At 49.2% G+C, this 15,152-nt stretch overlaps 1 protein-coding gene across 2 annotated transcripts in view; it reads right to left on the bottom strand.

The window, feature by feature from the left end:
- GNB3 (G protein subunit beta 3) overlaps positions 1 to 15,152 on the bottom strand; it is a 35,252-nt gene continuing 20,100 nt past the window's right edge. The window contains exons 1-6 of one of the 2 annotated variants that reach the window (XM_075119778.1): positions 12,328 to 12,943; positions 2,844 to 3,006; positions 2,674 to 2,740; positions 1,702 to 1,903; positions 1,030 to 1,246; positions 1 to 663 (exon numbers count right to left, since the gene is read on the bottom strand). In XM_075119778.1, the coding sequence (XP_074975879.1) occupies positions 557 to 663; positions 1,030 to 1,246; positions 1,702 to 1,903; positions 2,674 to 2,740; positions 2,844 to 2,973 (723 nt within the window). In that variant the 5' untranslated portion in view covers positions 2,974 to 3,006; positions 12,328 to 12,943 and the 3' untranslated portion in view covers positions 1 to 556. Of the gene's footprint in view, positions 664 to 1,029; positions 1,247 to 1,701; positions 1,904 to 2,673; positions 2,741 to 2,843; positions 3,007 to 12,327; positions 12,944 to 15,152 lie in introns of those variants that run through there. The other variant, XM_048821056.2, reaches the window with a different exon arrangement.

Genomic DNA, 15,152 nt, shown 5'->3' with positions numbered 1-15,152 from the left:
TCTTAGCAAAGCTCGATGCAGAGTCCTAGCTGGCTAAAATCTCTTCTCTATATCCCTGTGCAAGGAGGGGGGTTCCTCTTTGGGAGGATTAGGGGAGGTGTGTATGGAGAAATGGTTGTAGTTATGTAGTGGGGGGGGGCCCTGCCTCAAGGTAGGGTCTTTTTCAGGGAATGGTGGTTGTCTCTCTAGTGGGTGGTTGGGGTGGGGGGGCAACGTAGGGATAAAATGGTGTGGAGTCAGTTGGGGGAGGAATGGGTGTCACGGAGCGTACAGTACAAGGTCCTAAAGCTTGCAAAACAGTCTCACTTATCTGGGTCCTACAGTCTGTCCCAGGCTGAAAGCCTTATGGCATATTTAGGAAGTGGGTTGGGGGGAACAGCTAATGGAGGGCTCCTTTCCCCTAGACCCCTCCTGCAGACTAGGGAGCCCCCAAAAGAGACTCAGAGAGAGAGACATGCCTGTGACTAACAGGTAGAAATATCAATTGTGCTCAACTGACAATGTGTTTTGTGTGGACACCCTCCTCCCAATAATCTCCCTCTCCCCATCATCCTCTTCAGTTCCAAATCTTGAGGAAGCTGTCCCAGGAGCCAGTAGCCACGGCCATGCCATCTGCTGTCACCCCCAGGCAGCTCACCCTGTTGTCGTGACCGGAGAGGATCCCTGGGGGGGAGAGAGCAGACATCAGCAAGAGAAGGACGGGGGGAGACATGCTACAGTGTGGGAATGTGGCCTACGTGCCCGTACGCTGCTATGCACCACGCCAGCTGCGCACATCAGCCTAGCAGGCACCTTGAGCATACCTTAGTGCCAAGAGGAGGCATTTCCCTCAGCAGAACTAACCTGCCCTTCCTAGGAAAAGGGTGACTTACCTTCCACAACGGAGAGCCTCCGGGAGAATTGACTCCCCGGCTATTAACCTGCCCCTCCTACAAAAGGGGGCTTTGTCTCCTATGGAGTGACTTGCTGGGGTTCCCAGGCCTCCAGTGCAGTAGGCTGTCTTAACAGGCAACTCCAGGACCCACTCACCTACACGCTCCCCCTTCAGGGAGTCCCAGATGTTGCAGTTGAAGTCATCATATCCAGCGAGCATGAGACGCCCGCTGCGGGAGAAGGCGACTGAGGTGATTCCACAGATGATGCTCTCGTGGGAATAGACGATGAGCTCCTGGTCCGCCCGCAGGTCAAAGAGGCGGCAGGTGGCATCATCTGAACCGGTGCAGATAGCCTCACCATTGGGGAAGAACTGAAGAGGGAGACGGCACCATTCATGCAAGGGACCATAATTCTGTCCCACAGCACCTACTACACCAGCCTGCCCCCTACCCCGGCTCTGACAAAGCCCTGCCATTCCAGCCCAGGGCCCTAGGTAAGGTACTTATCTGGTCCAATTACCATAGAGTCTGAGCATCTTGTAAATGTTGGTGGTTTTACACCCCAGTGAGGTAGGGCAATGCTACTGTCCCCTTTACAGTTGAGGACTGAGGTACAGAGAGACTGAGGAGCTTGTCCAAGGTCACATAGGGCAGGGAACTAAACCCAGATCTTCCAAGTCCCAGGTTAGCACCCAAACCATGTGAGCATCCTTCCTCAGATGGGTGGCTCCCCACACACAGCTATGATCATGCCCCCATGACTGTTTCAGTCCTGGGCCTTAAACACACATATTTGCTGCTCCCCCAGGCTGGACAGGGTACATACACAGATGGCATTGATGTCCGATTCATGCCCTGTGAATGTCTGACGGCAGGTTCCCTCCCGTACGTCCCACAGCTTGGCAGTGGCATCGCAGGCCCCGGAGATAAAGAGTTTGAAGTCTGGGGAGACGGCCAGGCTCATGCAGTCTCCAGTATGACCCATAAACACAGTCTTCTGCTGTCCTGTTTCAATATCCCAGAGCGCGCTGTAAGGGGAGGAGAGAAGAGTCGAGTCCTTAGGGCTACAGCAACAGAAGTGCTAGAGTCTTGTGGCCACGGGAGATGGACCAGCCTTAAGGCTACATTGGGGAGTTTACCCCATTTTAGAAGAAGGGATGGAAACTATGGCCCAGGCTACCTGATGGAAAAAGATGCCTTTACCAATCAAGTCAGCTTAACACAACTGGAACCTCCTTATCACATTGTGTCAATACAGCTTATCACCTATACAACCGGGCTACTGGGTTGTGTTGTAGCCTAGGTCTAAGGGCTTGAGCTAATTCTGGCCAGGTCTATGTTAAAAACTTTTGGTAGCACAGCAATATTGCCTAGGGGGTGATTATTGTAATTTTACAAATTTTCTAGTATAGACCTGGCCTCACCTGGAAAGAAAACCACCAAGTTTATTATACAGAAGGAGAGAGGAATCAGCCTCCTCTTTGCAGCTCTCCCATACTTCTCTATGCCTCAGAATTGCTACCCCAAGCATTCAAAAACCGTGGATCATGAGTTTCAAACATAAAAAAAAATTGGGTCTATTTTTGTTGTCATCTGGTTTTTGAGCCTTTAAGATGCACTGGGGTCACATTTTCCAGTTTTCTCTGCAACCATCAGGGCTAAAAACTTGAGATTCTGGCCTAATCCCATGACTTCTGGGATTGGGGCTTTAAGATAAATGCCACATATTGGGGACTTGCAATAAAATCATTAGTTGGTAACACCAGTGTCTGGTGAGAGGGCGAAGGGAATCACTCACCATGTGGTGTCTCCGGAGCTCGTCACGATATTATTGTCATCCAGGAATCGGCAGCAGGAGAGGTAACCTTAGGGGCAGGAATAATGGGTGATGAGAATAATGGCGGGGGCAGGAGAGTTAGGCTCAGGGGCAGGGATGCCCTGGGCTGCAGAGGTGGGGAGGGTACTCACCTGTGTGGGCCGAGAGCTCCCTGCTCACTTTGACGTTGCCTTCACGAGTCTTGAGATTATAGATAGAGCACATGTTGTCGAGACCCCCACAGGCCACAAAATTCCCTGAGGGGGCGTAGGCACAGGTCATGACCCAGGACGAGCGGAGAGGGATGGCATGAACCTGGGGAGAAATGAAACAGTCCTGGACTCTCCCAGAAAGAGAAAATGAAGGGCACAGGGCAAGAATGCTGCCTGTGAGGGGAGCCACTCCAGTCACAGCCTCTCCCAGCAGGAGGTGCTGTAAGAGGCAGGGTGAGTAAGATGGCTGTAGGGGAAACTCCCGGTTTCAACCTATCCCAGTAGGAGGTGCTTGTGGGTAATTGTACCTTTAAGAGGCTCATGTTATGCAACTCGGAGGCAGTTGGAACTGAGACAGTGAATGAAGCAGATATCTGTAAAGCACTTTGTCTGAGCGATCACTGAGCACCACATGGTACTAGGAGTGAAAAGGCACTTAGACAAGTGAAATAATGGAGTGGTTAAAAGCCCCCACTAGAGCTGAACTGCTGTGGAATTTGGAAGACAACTGGAGAAGGTTCAAACAGTCCTTCACTCCACATCTACGAGCCATGGATGCCAGTGGAAAGGAAAATCATCAGAAGGAAGCCTCATTTCTGACAATAGCTGGTTCAGAAGTACTTGATGGGTTGAATAGTTTTCAGTTAACTCAGGCAGAGGACGCTAGCTATGAAATCGTAGTACTGGCATTTGAATACTGCACTCCATCTAAAAAATGAGACATATGAGAGATGTTTTTAATCAGAGAGAAGGGAACAAAAGGAAGGCGAAACTATAGAAGAAGATTGTGTGTCTGATCTAAGGCTAAAGAGCCAATCATACAGTTCTGGGGGCTTATCTGAGTCCCTCATAAGAGAACAGGTAGTGTTTGGGATCTGGAACAAACCACAGACAGACTACTAGGAGACTGAGCAAATAGAATTTACCAAGCAACAGATGTCACCCAGTCCAGACTGCAGCTCTGACACTGTAGAAATGATAGAGAATCCAAAATACTGCAAGAAAAAAGACCTGAGGCCTAGAGGCATGCAGAACCCACAGTCAGAACCCAGGTCAGAAACAAGAGATCAAAGCTAGCTCAGACACATCCACGTGCTGCAGTCATACCTCCCGACACCCTTAGCGTCAGTACACTCAAATAGAGGAGATGGCTTTGGCCCGAGTCCATGGGGGTAAAAAGTTTCATGTCTTTATTTAGGGGAGGCCAGTTTTAGCTGAAACTGACCTTAAACCGTTTACTGCCATTGCAAAAAGGGTCTGGCAACCCTCAAGAATACAGAGATTATTTTTTCAAATTAATTTGCAAATGGAATACAAACCTGGGAGAGATTTGGTGCTTGCAGACACTTTCTAGAGCATTTGGCTAAACTGGAGCTAGATTTTGTACATGACTGATGTTGGGGACACTGGGGTATGGCCACTAGGTAACTCGCGGGGATGGAAGACCACGAGTGTCGATGAAGCCCCCTCGCACTAGGCCCAAGTGTCCTTTCCCTTCCCCCCCCCCGCCTGGAGGCACTCGCAGCAGCTATGCGTACTAGGCCCAAGTGTCCTTGGCGCCCCCCCTGCCCCAACCTGGAGGCACTCACAGCAGTTATGCTGAGGATCTGCAACAATATGTTGCAAAGTCAGACTGCCTGAAACTAAACAAGGCCAAACAGGGCAGATATGGAAGAACAATGCTGAATAAAGCAGCTTTATGTATGGTTTAACAGATGGTACAGAGAACAAGTTAACAAGCTGGTAACTGGATTGGCTGGCTATATGGATATTTAGGGCAGCTTGCTATTGGATAAGTATGCTGAAGAAAGGATGTATAAAAGCCTATGTAACTTCCTGCTCTGTGTGCAGGATTTGAGATTCTATTCTCCCTGTACCTTGTTTGCAGCTGCAAATAAACTTTTCTGCTTCTCCACCCCGTTGTGATTATTGGGTGACGCACACCGGATGACGAACCTTGCTGTTGTTCGCCTCTGGCACTGGCAACAGCTTTTGGCATCCCTGGGTGGGCGATGAGGCTGCTATTTAGCCTTGCCCGGACCCCTCCTGGAGGTCGAGGATTGCAGCGAGAACCGACGCCCAGCGCGCACCGGTGAGTTCATCGGGGGCCTTGGAAGAGACGTGATTTGATCGACCCCGGGGGGCACAACGGTGCCACGCACTCATAGTGGAGAAGCAGCTGCGGGCGACGGTGGGGAACCGGTCCCTTGGACAGAGGGGAGGAGCAGCTGCGGGCGACGGTGGGGAACCGGTCCCTTGGACAGAGGGGAGGAGCAGCTGCGGGCGACGGTGGGGAACCGGTCCCTTGGATAAGGTAGGAACCTTTTGAAATCCGGATTGTATGCTCTGTTGGAACCTGGGGATGCCCAGAGTTACCCTGTAGATATGGGACAGGGACAGAGCTCGGGAGGCAGGGCACAGTGTACGCCCCTAGAATGCATTCCAGCAAACTGGAAAGTGTTTGGATCAGACCCAATGACAAAAAGCAAATCGAAAAGGTTTTGTACAGTAGACTGGCCTCAATATTGGCTAGAGGACCAGGAACGGTGGCCACCGGGAGGGTCAATCAATTATAATACAATCCTCCTATTAGTTTTGTTTTGTCAGTGAATGGGTAAATGGAATGAACATCTGTCTGCACAAGCGTTTATGGCTTTAAGAGAGATAGAACAGAGCTGTAATTCTGCAGAGCTGTAATTTGACTCTGACTGGTTCGGTAGCAGCTAATGTTAGTCCCCAGACCCCCACCTCCACTGTAATGGCAGAGCCGGTGTCCCCTTCGGCCCCAACACCCCCACCTTATAAGGGTAGGATGCCTCGGGTTACAGAGATTGCCCCCTCGGTGGGACTCTATCCTTTGATTACCAAGACTGTTGTGGCTTGCCCAGAGGCAGACGGACGTCAGGCTACCACTGTGCAAGTTTACACTCATGTGCCATTCAATCCAATAGACTTAACAGCTTTTAAAACACAGGCTGGGGAATTCTCAATGAACCCAAGCTGGTTTATTTCAGTCTTTGAGGGGTGCCTCAGTAGTCACAAGCCGGATTGAGATGACTGTAATATCCTCCTGAGAACCCTGTTGTCTGAGGTGGAGCGGAATCAGGTTACAGCTAAGGCAAGGGGAATGTCAGCTTTCAAGAGAAAAAAAAAGAAAGCTATCTGTCAAGTCCCTACCCCAAGCACTCGTAAACAGCTCAGAGCTTTTCTGGGCATGGCAGGCTTTTGCAGGATATGGATCCCAGAGTTTGGACTTTGGGCTAAACCCCTGAACGACTGTGTAAAAGGAGCAGATCATGACCCCTTCTATTGGGCCCCAGAGGCTGACAGGGCATTTAAAATCTTGAAAAGGAAGTTGATGGAAGCCCCGGCTCTGGGCCTGCCAGATCTCTCTAAGCCGTTTCAGTTGTATGTACACGAACGAAAGGGGGTGGCACTAGGAGTGCTCACACAGCTGTTAGGAGCATGGAGACCTCCCGTGGCCTATTTTTCTAAGCAACTGGATCAGGTTGCAAAGGGTTGGCCAGCATGTTTACGGGCGGTCGCAGCCACTGCCCTAGTGCTTGAGGAAGCCGAGAAGCTAACATTGGGAGGGGATATGCAAATCTATACTCCCCATATGGTCTGAGCCCTGCTAGACACCAAGGGTGGGCTCTGGCTCACCCAGGCTCGGATTGCTCGGTATCAGGCTAAGCTGTTAGAGAACTCTGAAGTCACCTTACAGCCTTGCCCCTCCCTTAACCCAGGCACCCTCTTGCCAGAAACAGAGGAACAGGAACATGACTGTTTAGAGATCATAGATGCCCAGTACTCCAGCCATCTGGATTTAAAGGATGTACCCCTCCCAAATGCAGATTATGAGTGGTACACTGATGGTAGCAGTACTGTAATAGATGGGCAAAGGAGGGCGGGTTATGCTGTTGTGACCCTCCATGACACTGTGGAAGCTGAAGGTTTGCCTGCTGGGACTTCTGCCCAGCTTGCCGAACTAATAGCCCTGACCCATGCGCTTGAACTGTCAAAAGGAAAGCGGGTCAACATTTTTACTGATTCAAAGTATGCTTTTGGGGTGCTACATGCTCATGCTGGCCTATAGAAGCAAAGGGGAATGCTGACAGCCCAAGGCTCCCCAGTCAAGTACGGGCCCCAAATCCTCCGGCTTCTAGAAGCCGTACAACTTCCCTCAGAAGTGGCGGTGGTACACAGTAAAGCCTATCAAAGGGAAGATCAAGATGTGGCCAGAGGTAATGCTAGGGCAGATAGAGAGGCGAAGCGTGCTGCCACCCTGCCATCCCCTCAGGCTGAGAACGTCCATATGCATGCCCTTATCCCATCAGTAGGGGAGCTTCCAACCCCTCAGTACTCTGGGGGAGGAGAGACAACTAACTGACAAACTCGGTCTCCAGGAAAAGGAGGGATGGATCCATTCCCCAGAAGGGAAGGTCCTCCTACCAAAGGGCCTGATCCGGCCGGTGCTGCAGAAACTACATCAAATCACTCATGCTGGCAGGGAAGCACTTATCCAACTAATGGGAAAATACTCGATCACTTCCGACCCCTGGCTGATCAGGTACAAGCAGACTGCTTAGTCTGCCAAAAGAATAACCCCCAACCGGGACATCCTGTGCCACCAGCTGCCCTAGAACCCACTCTGGGCCCTGGACAAGTGTGGCAAATAGACTTTACTGAGTTTCCTCGGACCCAAGGGCTCAAATATCTCCTTGTCATAGTGGATTGGTTCAGCGGATGGCCAGAAGCCTTCCCATGCTGTAATTGCACTGCCAGAAGAGTGGCCCTCAAGTTTGTTAAGGAGATCATTCCTCGCTTTGGACTCCCCCAGTGGATGGAATCTGACAACGGGACACACTTCACGTCAAAAATCATCCAAAGCATCTTACATGCCTTACAGATCCCCTGGAAACTCCATACGCCCTGGAGACCGCAAGCCAGTGGTGTAGTGGAACGTACCAATCAGACCCTTAAACGACATCTCTCAAAAGTGTGCCAAGAAGCCGCACTGCGATAGCCTGATGCTTTGCCCCTCATCCTACTCCTGATCCGCGTTCTCCCAAAGGGTAGATCAGGGCTTAGTTCGTTTGAAATTATGTTTGGAAGGGCATGGCCTATGAATGGCACCCCAGTTCTGTCAGGGGAATGGGAGTTGGGTAATGTTTTTTTGGCTCAGTATATGTGTTCCCTGTCTGCTGTTCTCTTGTCTCTTCACAGGCATACCAAGGATTCCCAGCCTCTCCCCTTGGACTCTCCTGTCCACTCCTTACAGCCCGGCGACTCCATGCTTGTTCATACCTGGAAAGATGAGCCTCTCCAGGAAAAGTGGAAAGGACCCTATACCGTCCTGCTGATCTCCCATACAGTGGCAAAGGTCGAGGGACACAAGAACTGGATCCATCACTCTCGTCTGAAGGCAGTACCCGCCCCCTCGTCAGCAGAACAGTGGACCGTCCAACCTGCTGACTCCTCATCTAGTGACGATCTCGGGCCAAAGCTACTGTTTATGAGACACAAATAGCGGGCACCTTAATGCTAAAATGGGCCCACCCAGGTACTGGAGACCCTGGGTTGCGAAGACTCTGGTAATAATTAATTGGGTAGAATCATAGAATATCAGGGTTGGAAGGGACCTAAGGAGGTCATCTAGTCCAACCCCCTGCTCAAAAGCAGGACCCATCCCCAATTAAATCATCCCAGCCAGGGCTTTGTCAAGCCTGACCTTAAAAACTTCTAAGGAAGGAGATTCCACCACCTCCCTAGGCAACGCATTCCAGTGTTTCACCACCCTCCTAGTGAAAAAGTTTTTCCTAATATCCAACCTAAACCTCCCCCACTGCAACTTGAGTAACTTTGTTATTGGGTAACATTGTTATTCTCTGTATTATTTCCAAACTGTGCATATCGGGAGCATAACTCCTTTGTTTCGCTTGCACATCATGTTGCTACTTTAACAAACCAGACTGATTGCTGGGTATGTGCCCCAACTCCACTGTCCCCTAAAACGGGAATGCCCCTTGACATGCTGCCCCTGACCCTAGCAGAATTAGCCGCACCAAAGAGCAGGAAAGAACGGACTCGCCGTTCTGAAACAAGACCTCTTTACAGGAAGCCACTGTGGAAGTATAACATTGTATAAGTATAGCGTTGTATAAGGGGACATGCTGGATACATTGTATATGAGAGGGCATGCCAAAACATGTTACAAAGTATCTGAGGGAGCACATGTAGGGACAGTTAGCTTTTGAATGGAGAAGCAATTAAGATAGAGCCAGCACGTCTAAGAAGCAGGCATCAGAATGGAAGGTGTGAAGGGCAATTAGTTAAGTTAACTGGAAGCTGTTAAAGAAGATTGTTAAGGGTGGCAGGTAATTGAAGATACGTGACTGGTCTCAGGGATCTCGCAGGGTGGTGACTAAAATCTTTTTCTTCTTTTGTCTGTAACTTCTCTGTAACTTGTTCTCCAAAAACTGTATAAATTAAGAGACACAAGCCCCACTCGGGGGGCTCACTTCTAAATGTATTAGCAGAGCAGCTTTGCTAATAAAACAGAGTGGTCTGATAAATTGTGAGTCTGAGTCAAACTTTGACAATTTGGAGGTCCCACTGAGATGGCAAGCGGCTTCACTGAGGCTGTGTGATCCCTGACTGCCTTGCAGGACGATCGTGGCAGCCGGCGCCTGGACGCTTAGTCCAAGCGATCCTCCACAAGACAAAAAGGTACACAGCAGCAGCGCAGTCTACGCCATTGAACTTGTTGGTTCCCACTCTGTTCGGGTAGGGGTCCTTGGATCCAGCTTCTGGAATCAGACGTCTCAGGTAATTATTATTTTTGTGCTTTAACCGGTTTGAGGACTATCTTGTCTTTGTGTCTATCTGTCTTCTCCGTGGTGTGTGTGTGAATCTGGGAGCCATCTCTGTCCGGAGACTGGCTGACCAAGGGGTCCCCGTCCCCACGGTCTGAATAAGTGGAATCTGCACAGCTGCACCACGCCTTGGGTATAACCCCTGGTGTGAAAGCAAGGGCAGTTGAGGCAGTAGCCTGTGGGCTCCTTTCTGTGTGTTGCACCGGGTACCGCTCTGCTGAGCCCGAATTTCCTTCTTGTGTGAGTGCTGTGTGAAGTCCTCCTGGATGGGTAATCAGAAGTCTAAGGTAGAACAGTTCCCTAAGGGAACTCCAGCTTATTTTATGTATTTTAGGAGGGGTCCAGACTCTAGAGCTAATTTGGACCATTTTTCAAGAAACCTACAAGAGAACCCCAAATTACAGTGGCCACTGTTAGGTTCTTGGGACAAGGATCGAGTGGACGCTTTAAAAAGCAAACTCGTCCTCCCAAAAACCAAATTGGGGAGAGGAGAAGCAGACTGCTTCATGCAGTGGTGGGAAGAGGCAAATAGTAGATGGACTGAGTCAAAACTCACCTCTCTTAAAAATTCTATCAAAAAACTAACAGTTCAATTGGATGCAGTCTCTCCCACCACTAGTCCGAGCGCTCCCCTTTGCCCAGTCCTGTGCAATGATCCGGATCAAACCTGACCCCCACCATACTCCTGCGCAAATAAGAAATCAGAAAAGGAAAAATCTTCAGTGACTACAGATAATGAAAGTGAAGAAGATACCCTCATTGGCCTCGCAGCTCTGCAAAATATTATGAAGAAGAAATCCAAAGCAGACTGCAAAGATTCTCTTGACATCTCTTCTTGGAAAAGAGAACCTGATGGGAGGTTAATGAGAGACTCTGATCAAACTGTTGTGGCACTCTTACGAGTCCTTGAGATGGGAGAAAGTGAGTCTATATGGGATTATAAGCCCTGGACTCGTACGGACCTTTTATCTATAGTTAAAAGTTTTCCCAAACCACAGGAAAACTCTGTCAAATTTGCTGAGGAGTTTCTGTTAATCTGTGAAACCTATGAATCCTCTGAGACAGATCTCCTCCAACTGTGTAAATTGTTAGCTCCTGCCAGTTATTATGAAAAATGGTTGGCTGCCGCAGACTGGCCAGCTGAGGCACGCCACTCAACCATAGAAAGTACTGGCCCAGATTCAGCATACAGAGACCGGTGTATGGCTCTTTGGAAGCGCCTGCATCAAGCCATTCCCAAAGTGTGGTCTCCTAAAACAAACTGGACAGCAATACGTTGCTGTAAGCAAGGGCAAGGAGAAAGCCCAGGTGACTATAGGTCCCGGCTAACTGATATTTTCCTACAACATTCAGGAATACAAAAGCCTGATGTAAATGGGCAGGGGGCCTTGGCACATGCATTTGTTGATGGTCTTCTCCCTGCCACAGGCAGCATGTTAAAACAAATAAGTGTGGGATGGGAAACTGAAACCATGGACAAATTGCTGGCAGTAGCAGAGCATTGCCACTGCACTTTAAAAGGAAAGGAGGAACAGTCCTCCCAAAAGTTAATGGCTCTGCAGATACAGCATTATTCAGGACTAAGCAGACCACACCGGGGACAGGGACGGGGTTGCGGAAGGGGGCGGGGGGCTGGATTAACTGGGGTTTGTAACTACTGTAAACAGCCTGGACACTGGAAAAAAGAGTGTCCAAGACGAAATGTATGGGAAATCAAGTGAACCCCCCGCTGGTTCCTCCAGCTGATCCCCAACCCTATTTTTCACCCCAACAATGATGGGATGCTGGGGAACCTCACAAAGTTTTAGCTCCCTTATTACCTCTGTCCCCTACTGGAGAATGTGTCCTGACTGTAAATGATCTCTCTCTCCCTTTCCTTGTTGATACTGGAGCTTCTCTTTCTACAATCCGCACCACTGACTTGCCTGGGGTTCCCCGATCTGGAAAATCTGTTTCTGCTGTTGGCATTACAGGGATCCCTACCTCTTTTCCCCTCTCAAAACCTTTGTCTGTTCAGGTCGGTCCCCTCTCTGAGGAGCATGCATTCCTCCTCTCTGATTCCACCCCTGCAAACCTTCTGGGACGGGACTTGCTATGCAAACTTGGCTGTTCTATTTACTGCTCCCCAGATGGTGTCTATCTGCAAATCCCTCAGTCTTCCTTATGTGATTCTGTAGCCTCCCTGCTGTCTGAAACTTCCCTCTCCACTCCGGTCCCTTGCTGTCCCTTAACTCCGTCCCTAGAGCACCTAATCTCTCAGGTTCCTTCCTCCCTATGGCCATCTCACCCATCTGAAGTGGGCCGATTAAATACTGACCCAGTTTGGATTACTGTAGACTATTCCAAACCTCTGCCTCACCTGTCTCAGTATCCTTTGAATCCTGAGGCAGAGGCTGGTATTGCTCCAGTTATATCTGCATTAAAAGAACAAGGAATTATTGTCCCTTGTTCCAGCCCCTGTAACACCCCTATCCTCCCAGTTCAAAAGGCTGATGGCAAATCGTGGCGATTTGTTCAAGACCTTTGAGCTATTAACCGTATTGTCATACCTTCTTTTCCAGTGGTTCCTAACCCTGCTACATGGTGTTTCGCATGTCGAAAAGGAGGGGATGGTCTCTGCTATGAGTAAGGCAGGGTGGTGGGCTCCCCATTTCAGCTCCTTTGCAACCCGCCACTGTGCCGCTTGTGTTACTTGTCAAAGCCACAATGTAGGCAAATCTGTAAAAGTAACACAAGGGTTCCGGGGTTTGCCTCAAGCACCTTTCCTACACTGGCAACTTGATTTTGTACAAATGCCAAAGTGTCAGAAATATGAATTCATTTTAGTTATAATAGGTCTGTTTTCGGGTTGGATTGAAGCCTTTCCCTGTCGCAAAGCTGATTCATTGTCCGTTGCAAAATGTCTGTTAAACCACATTATCCCTACCAAGGGAATTCCTGCCACTTTGTCTAGTGACCGGGGAACACATTTTACTGGAAAAATTGTTCAACATCTAAACCAGGTATTACATGTCACCCACCTGTTGCACTGCCCTTACCATCCACAGAGTGCAGGGGCAGTTGAAAGGCAAAATGGTGTGCTTAAAAATAAGCTGGCAAAAATCTGTAGTTCCACAGGGTTAAACTGGCCAGCTGCTTTACCACTGGCCCTTACAGAAATTCGGTCATCCCCATCCCAGAGACACAAATTGAGTCCATTTGAAATCATCATGGGACGCCCTATGTGAACAATGGCTACTATTACCCCAGCCCCAGACCTAAACCTAACTCACAGCACGCTCCTCCAGTACTGCAAAGGGTTAATGCAAGCTGTGAGCTCCTTCCATTCGCAGGTGCGAGCAGCTTGGCCAATGGAACCCACCTCTGCTGCCTGTCACACTCTGAGCCTGGTGATTGGGTCTACCTGCGGCACCACCTTCGGAAGCACGCCTTGGAACCCCGGTGGAAGGGTCCATACCAGGTACTGCTCACCACCCAGACAGCAGTGAAATTATCCGGCATCGCTGCATGGATCCACGCCACACAGTGTAAGCCAGCGCCACCTCAAGGGGACCAAGCACCTCTGCAAGACCACGCAGAACCAGCTTCAACCCCAGAAGACAAAGAGGAACAGCCTGCAATACCTTACAATCTGCGCTCTCGTAAGGGTTGCCAGAAGCAGAGGGTAAGCAGACAGCAGGACCCAACAAACAAGAAGTAGTAGTGAGCCTACTGCCTGCTGGACGTAAAACCGTGACTGCAGTTCCCTTGAAAGGGGTTGTCGGAACCAGAAAGGGTCCTGCTTCCAACATGTGTCCTTTGAGAAGCTTAATCCTCAGCTACTGTGTCCTGAGGGTCTGGGGAATCCAGAGTGACAGTGACAATTCTTTCATCCAATAACAGGTGCAGATAGCCCAGATCCTGAATATTTCTAATTGCTGGGTCTGCAGCCACATCCCAGCTCACTTACAAGCTAGTATCCCCACCATGGCAATCCCTTTGAATTCCTCAAAGCTTGCTGGAGAACCCTATCCACTTAAAAGGACATGGAAGGAAAATGACACTTGGGGGCTGGGAAAAACATATGTTCCTAAACTTATAAGTGTGGTGAAAGGAAACGGCCACTGGTGCTGGGTGTGTAATGGGACAGGGCTGAATCTAGGGAGGAGCAGCTGTCTCCAATACATTGTGTCCCATGGTGTATGGGACTATTCAAACAAGGTTGGAGAATGGCGAACCGGGTATGGAAAGATAAACTTCCTCTCAACCTGGGATCAAACCAAAGATTCAATCTCTTGCTCCCCCTACAGCCTCCCAGTGAAAATCATCCTGTGCCCTTTGGGGGATACTATTCCTCCTTCGTAAATTCTTACATGTCAAAGGGTTGCAGTCAACCCTTCCCAGCTTTAATGGGACATCATTGGGTTTGTGGGGAAAATGCTTACACTGTGTGACCAGCAAATTGGTCAGGTATCTGTTATCCTGCTCAGCTTTTCCCACAATTCCAGGTGCTTCAATCCCTCCCATGAAATTGCCTCCGTAATTTCAGGCGAAAAAGGAGGGACTTGCCAGATGCTAAATGGTATGTGGATAACATAAGCCCCCTAACTTGGGAAGAAGCTGTTGGCATTTCTTTAGTCCCAGTAGGGGGGGTAATCCACCATGCAAAAAGGCTTTTAAGGTTACAAGCGGTGGTTGAGATCATGGCCAATGAAACAGGAGAGAGCTTAAAAGCTCTAGCCAAAGAAGCAGGAGCGGTCCGACAAGTGGCCCTCCAAAACCGTCGGGCATTAGATATAATACTGGCAGCCAAAGGAAGGACCTGTGCTCTAATTGGAACAGAATGCTGTGTATACATACCTGATAATACTAATGAGGTAATAAATCATGCTAGCCATCTGGAGCAAATTGCATACCTTCCCCCACGAAGAACCAAGTTCCTTGTGGAAATGGATAAGTAACTTATTCAATTTCTCTAGTCTGGGAAACTGGTTGTTTCAAGGAATCCTGACTATCCTATTTGGAATTCTAATAATCTGTGTGTGTTTTCAATTGATTTCTTGTTGTATCCAAAACTGCACAAGACACACCATCCATCAGGTTACCCCTAACCAGAGTGCTAATCTAATGTTGTTAAATGTCACCAGTGAAAGTAATGAAAAAGAATGATTGATGTATGGAATCCAGTAAGTCATTGGTCATGGGCATAGCCTTGACCAAAAGGGGGGATTGTGGAAGTATAACATTGTATAAGTATAACGTTGTATAAGGGGACATGCTGGATACATTGTATATGAGAGGGCATGCCAAAACATGTTACAAAGTATCTGAGGGAGCACACGTAGGGACAGTTAGCTTTTGAATGGAGAAGCAATTAAGATAGAGCCAGCATGTC

Source organism: Caretta caretta, chromosome 1 (assembly GCF_965140235.1).
Source record: "Caretta caretta isolate rCarCar2 chromosome 1, rCarCar1.hap1, whole genome shotgun sequence".
NCBI lineage: Eukaryota > Metazoa > Chordata > Testudines > Cheloniidae > Caretta > Caretta caretta.
The sequence above is the reverse complement of the archived record's forward strand: the minus strand, read 5'-3'. Positions and strand labels throughout refer to the sequence as shown.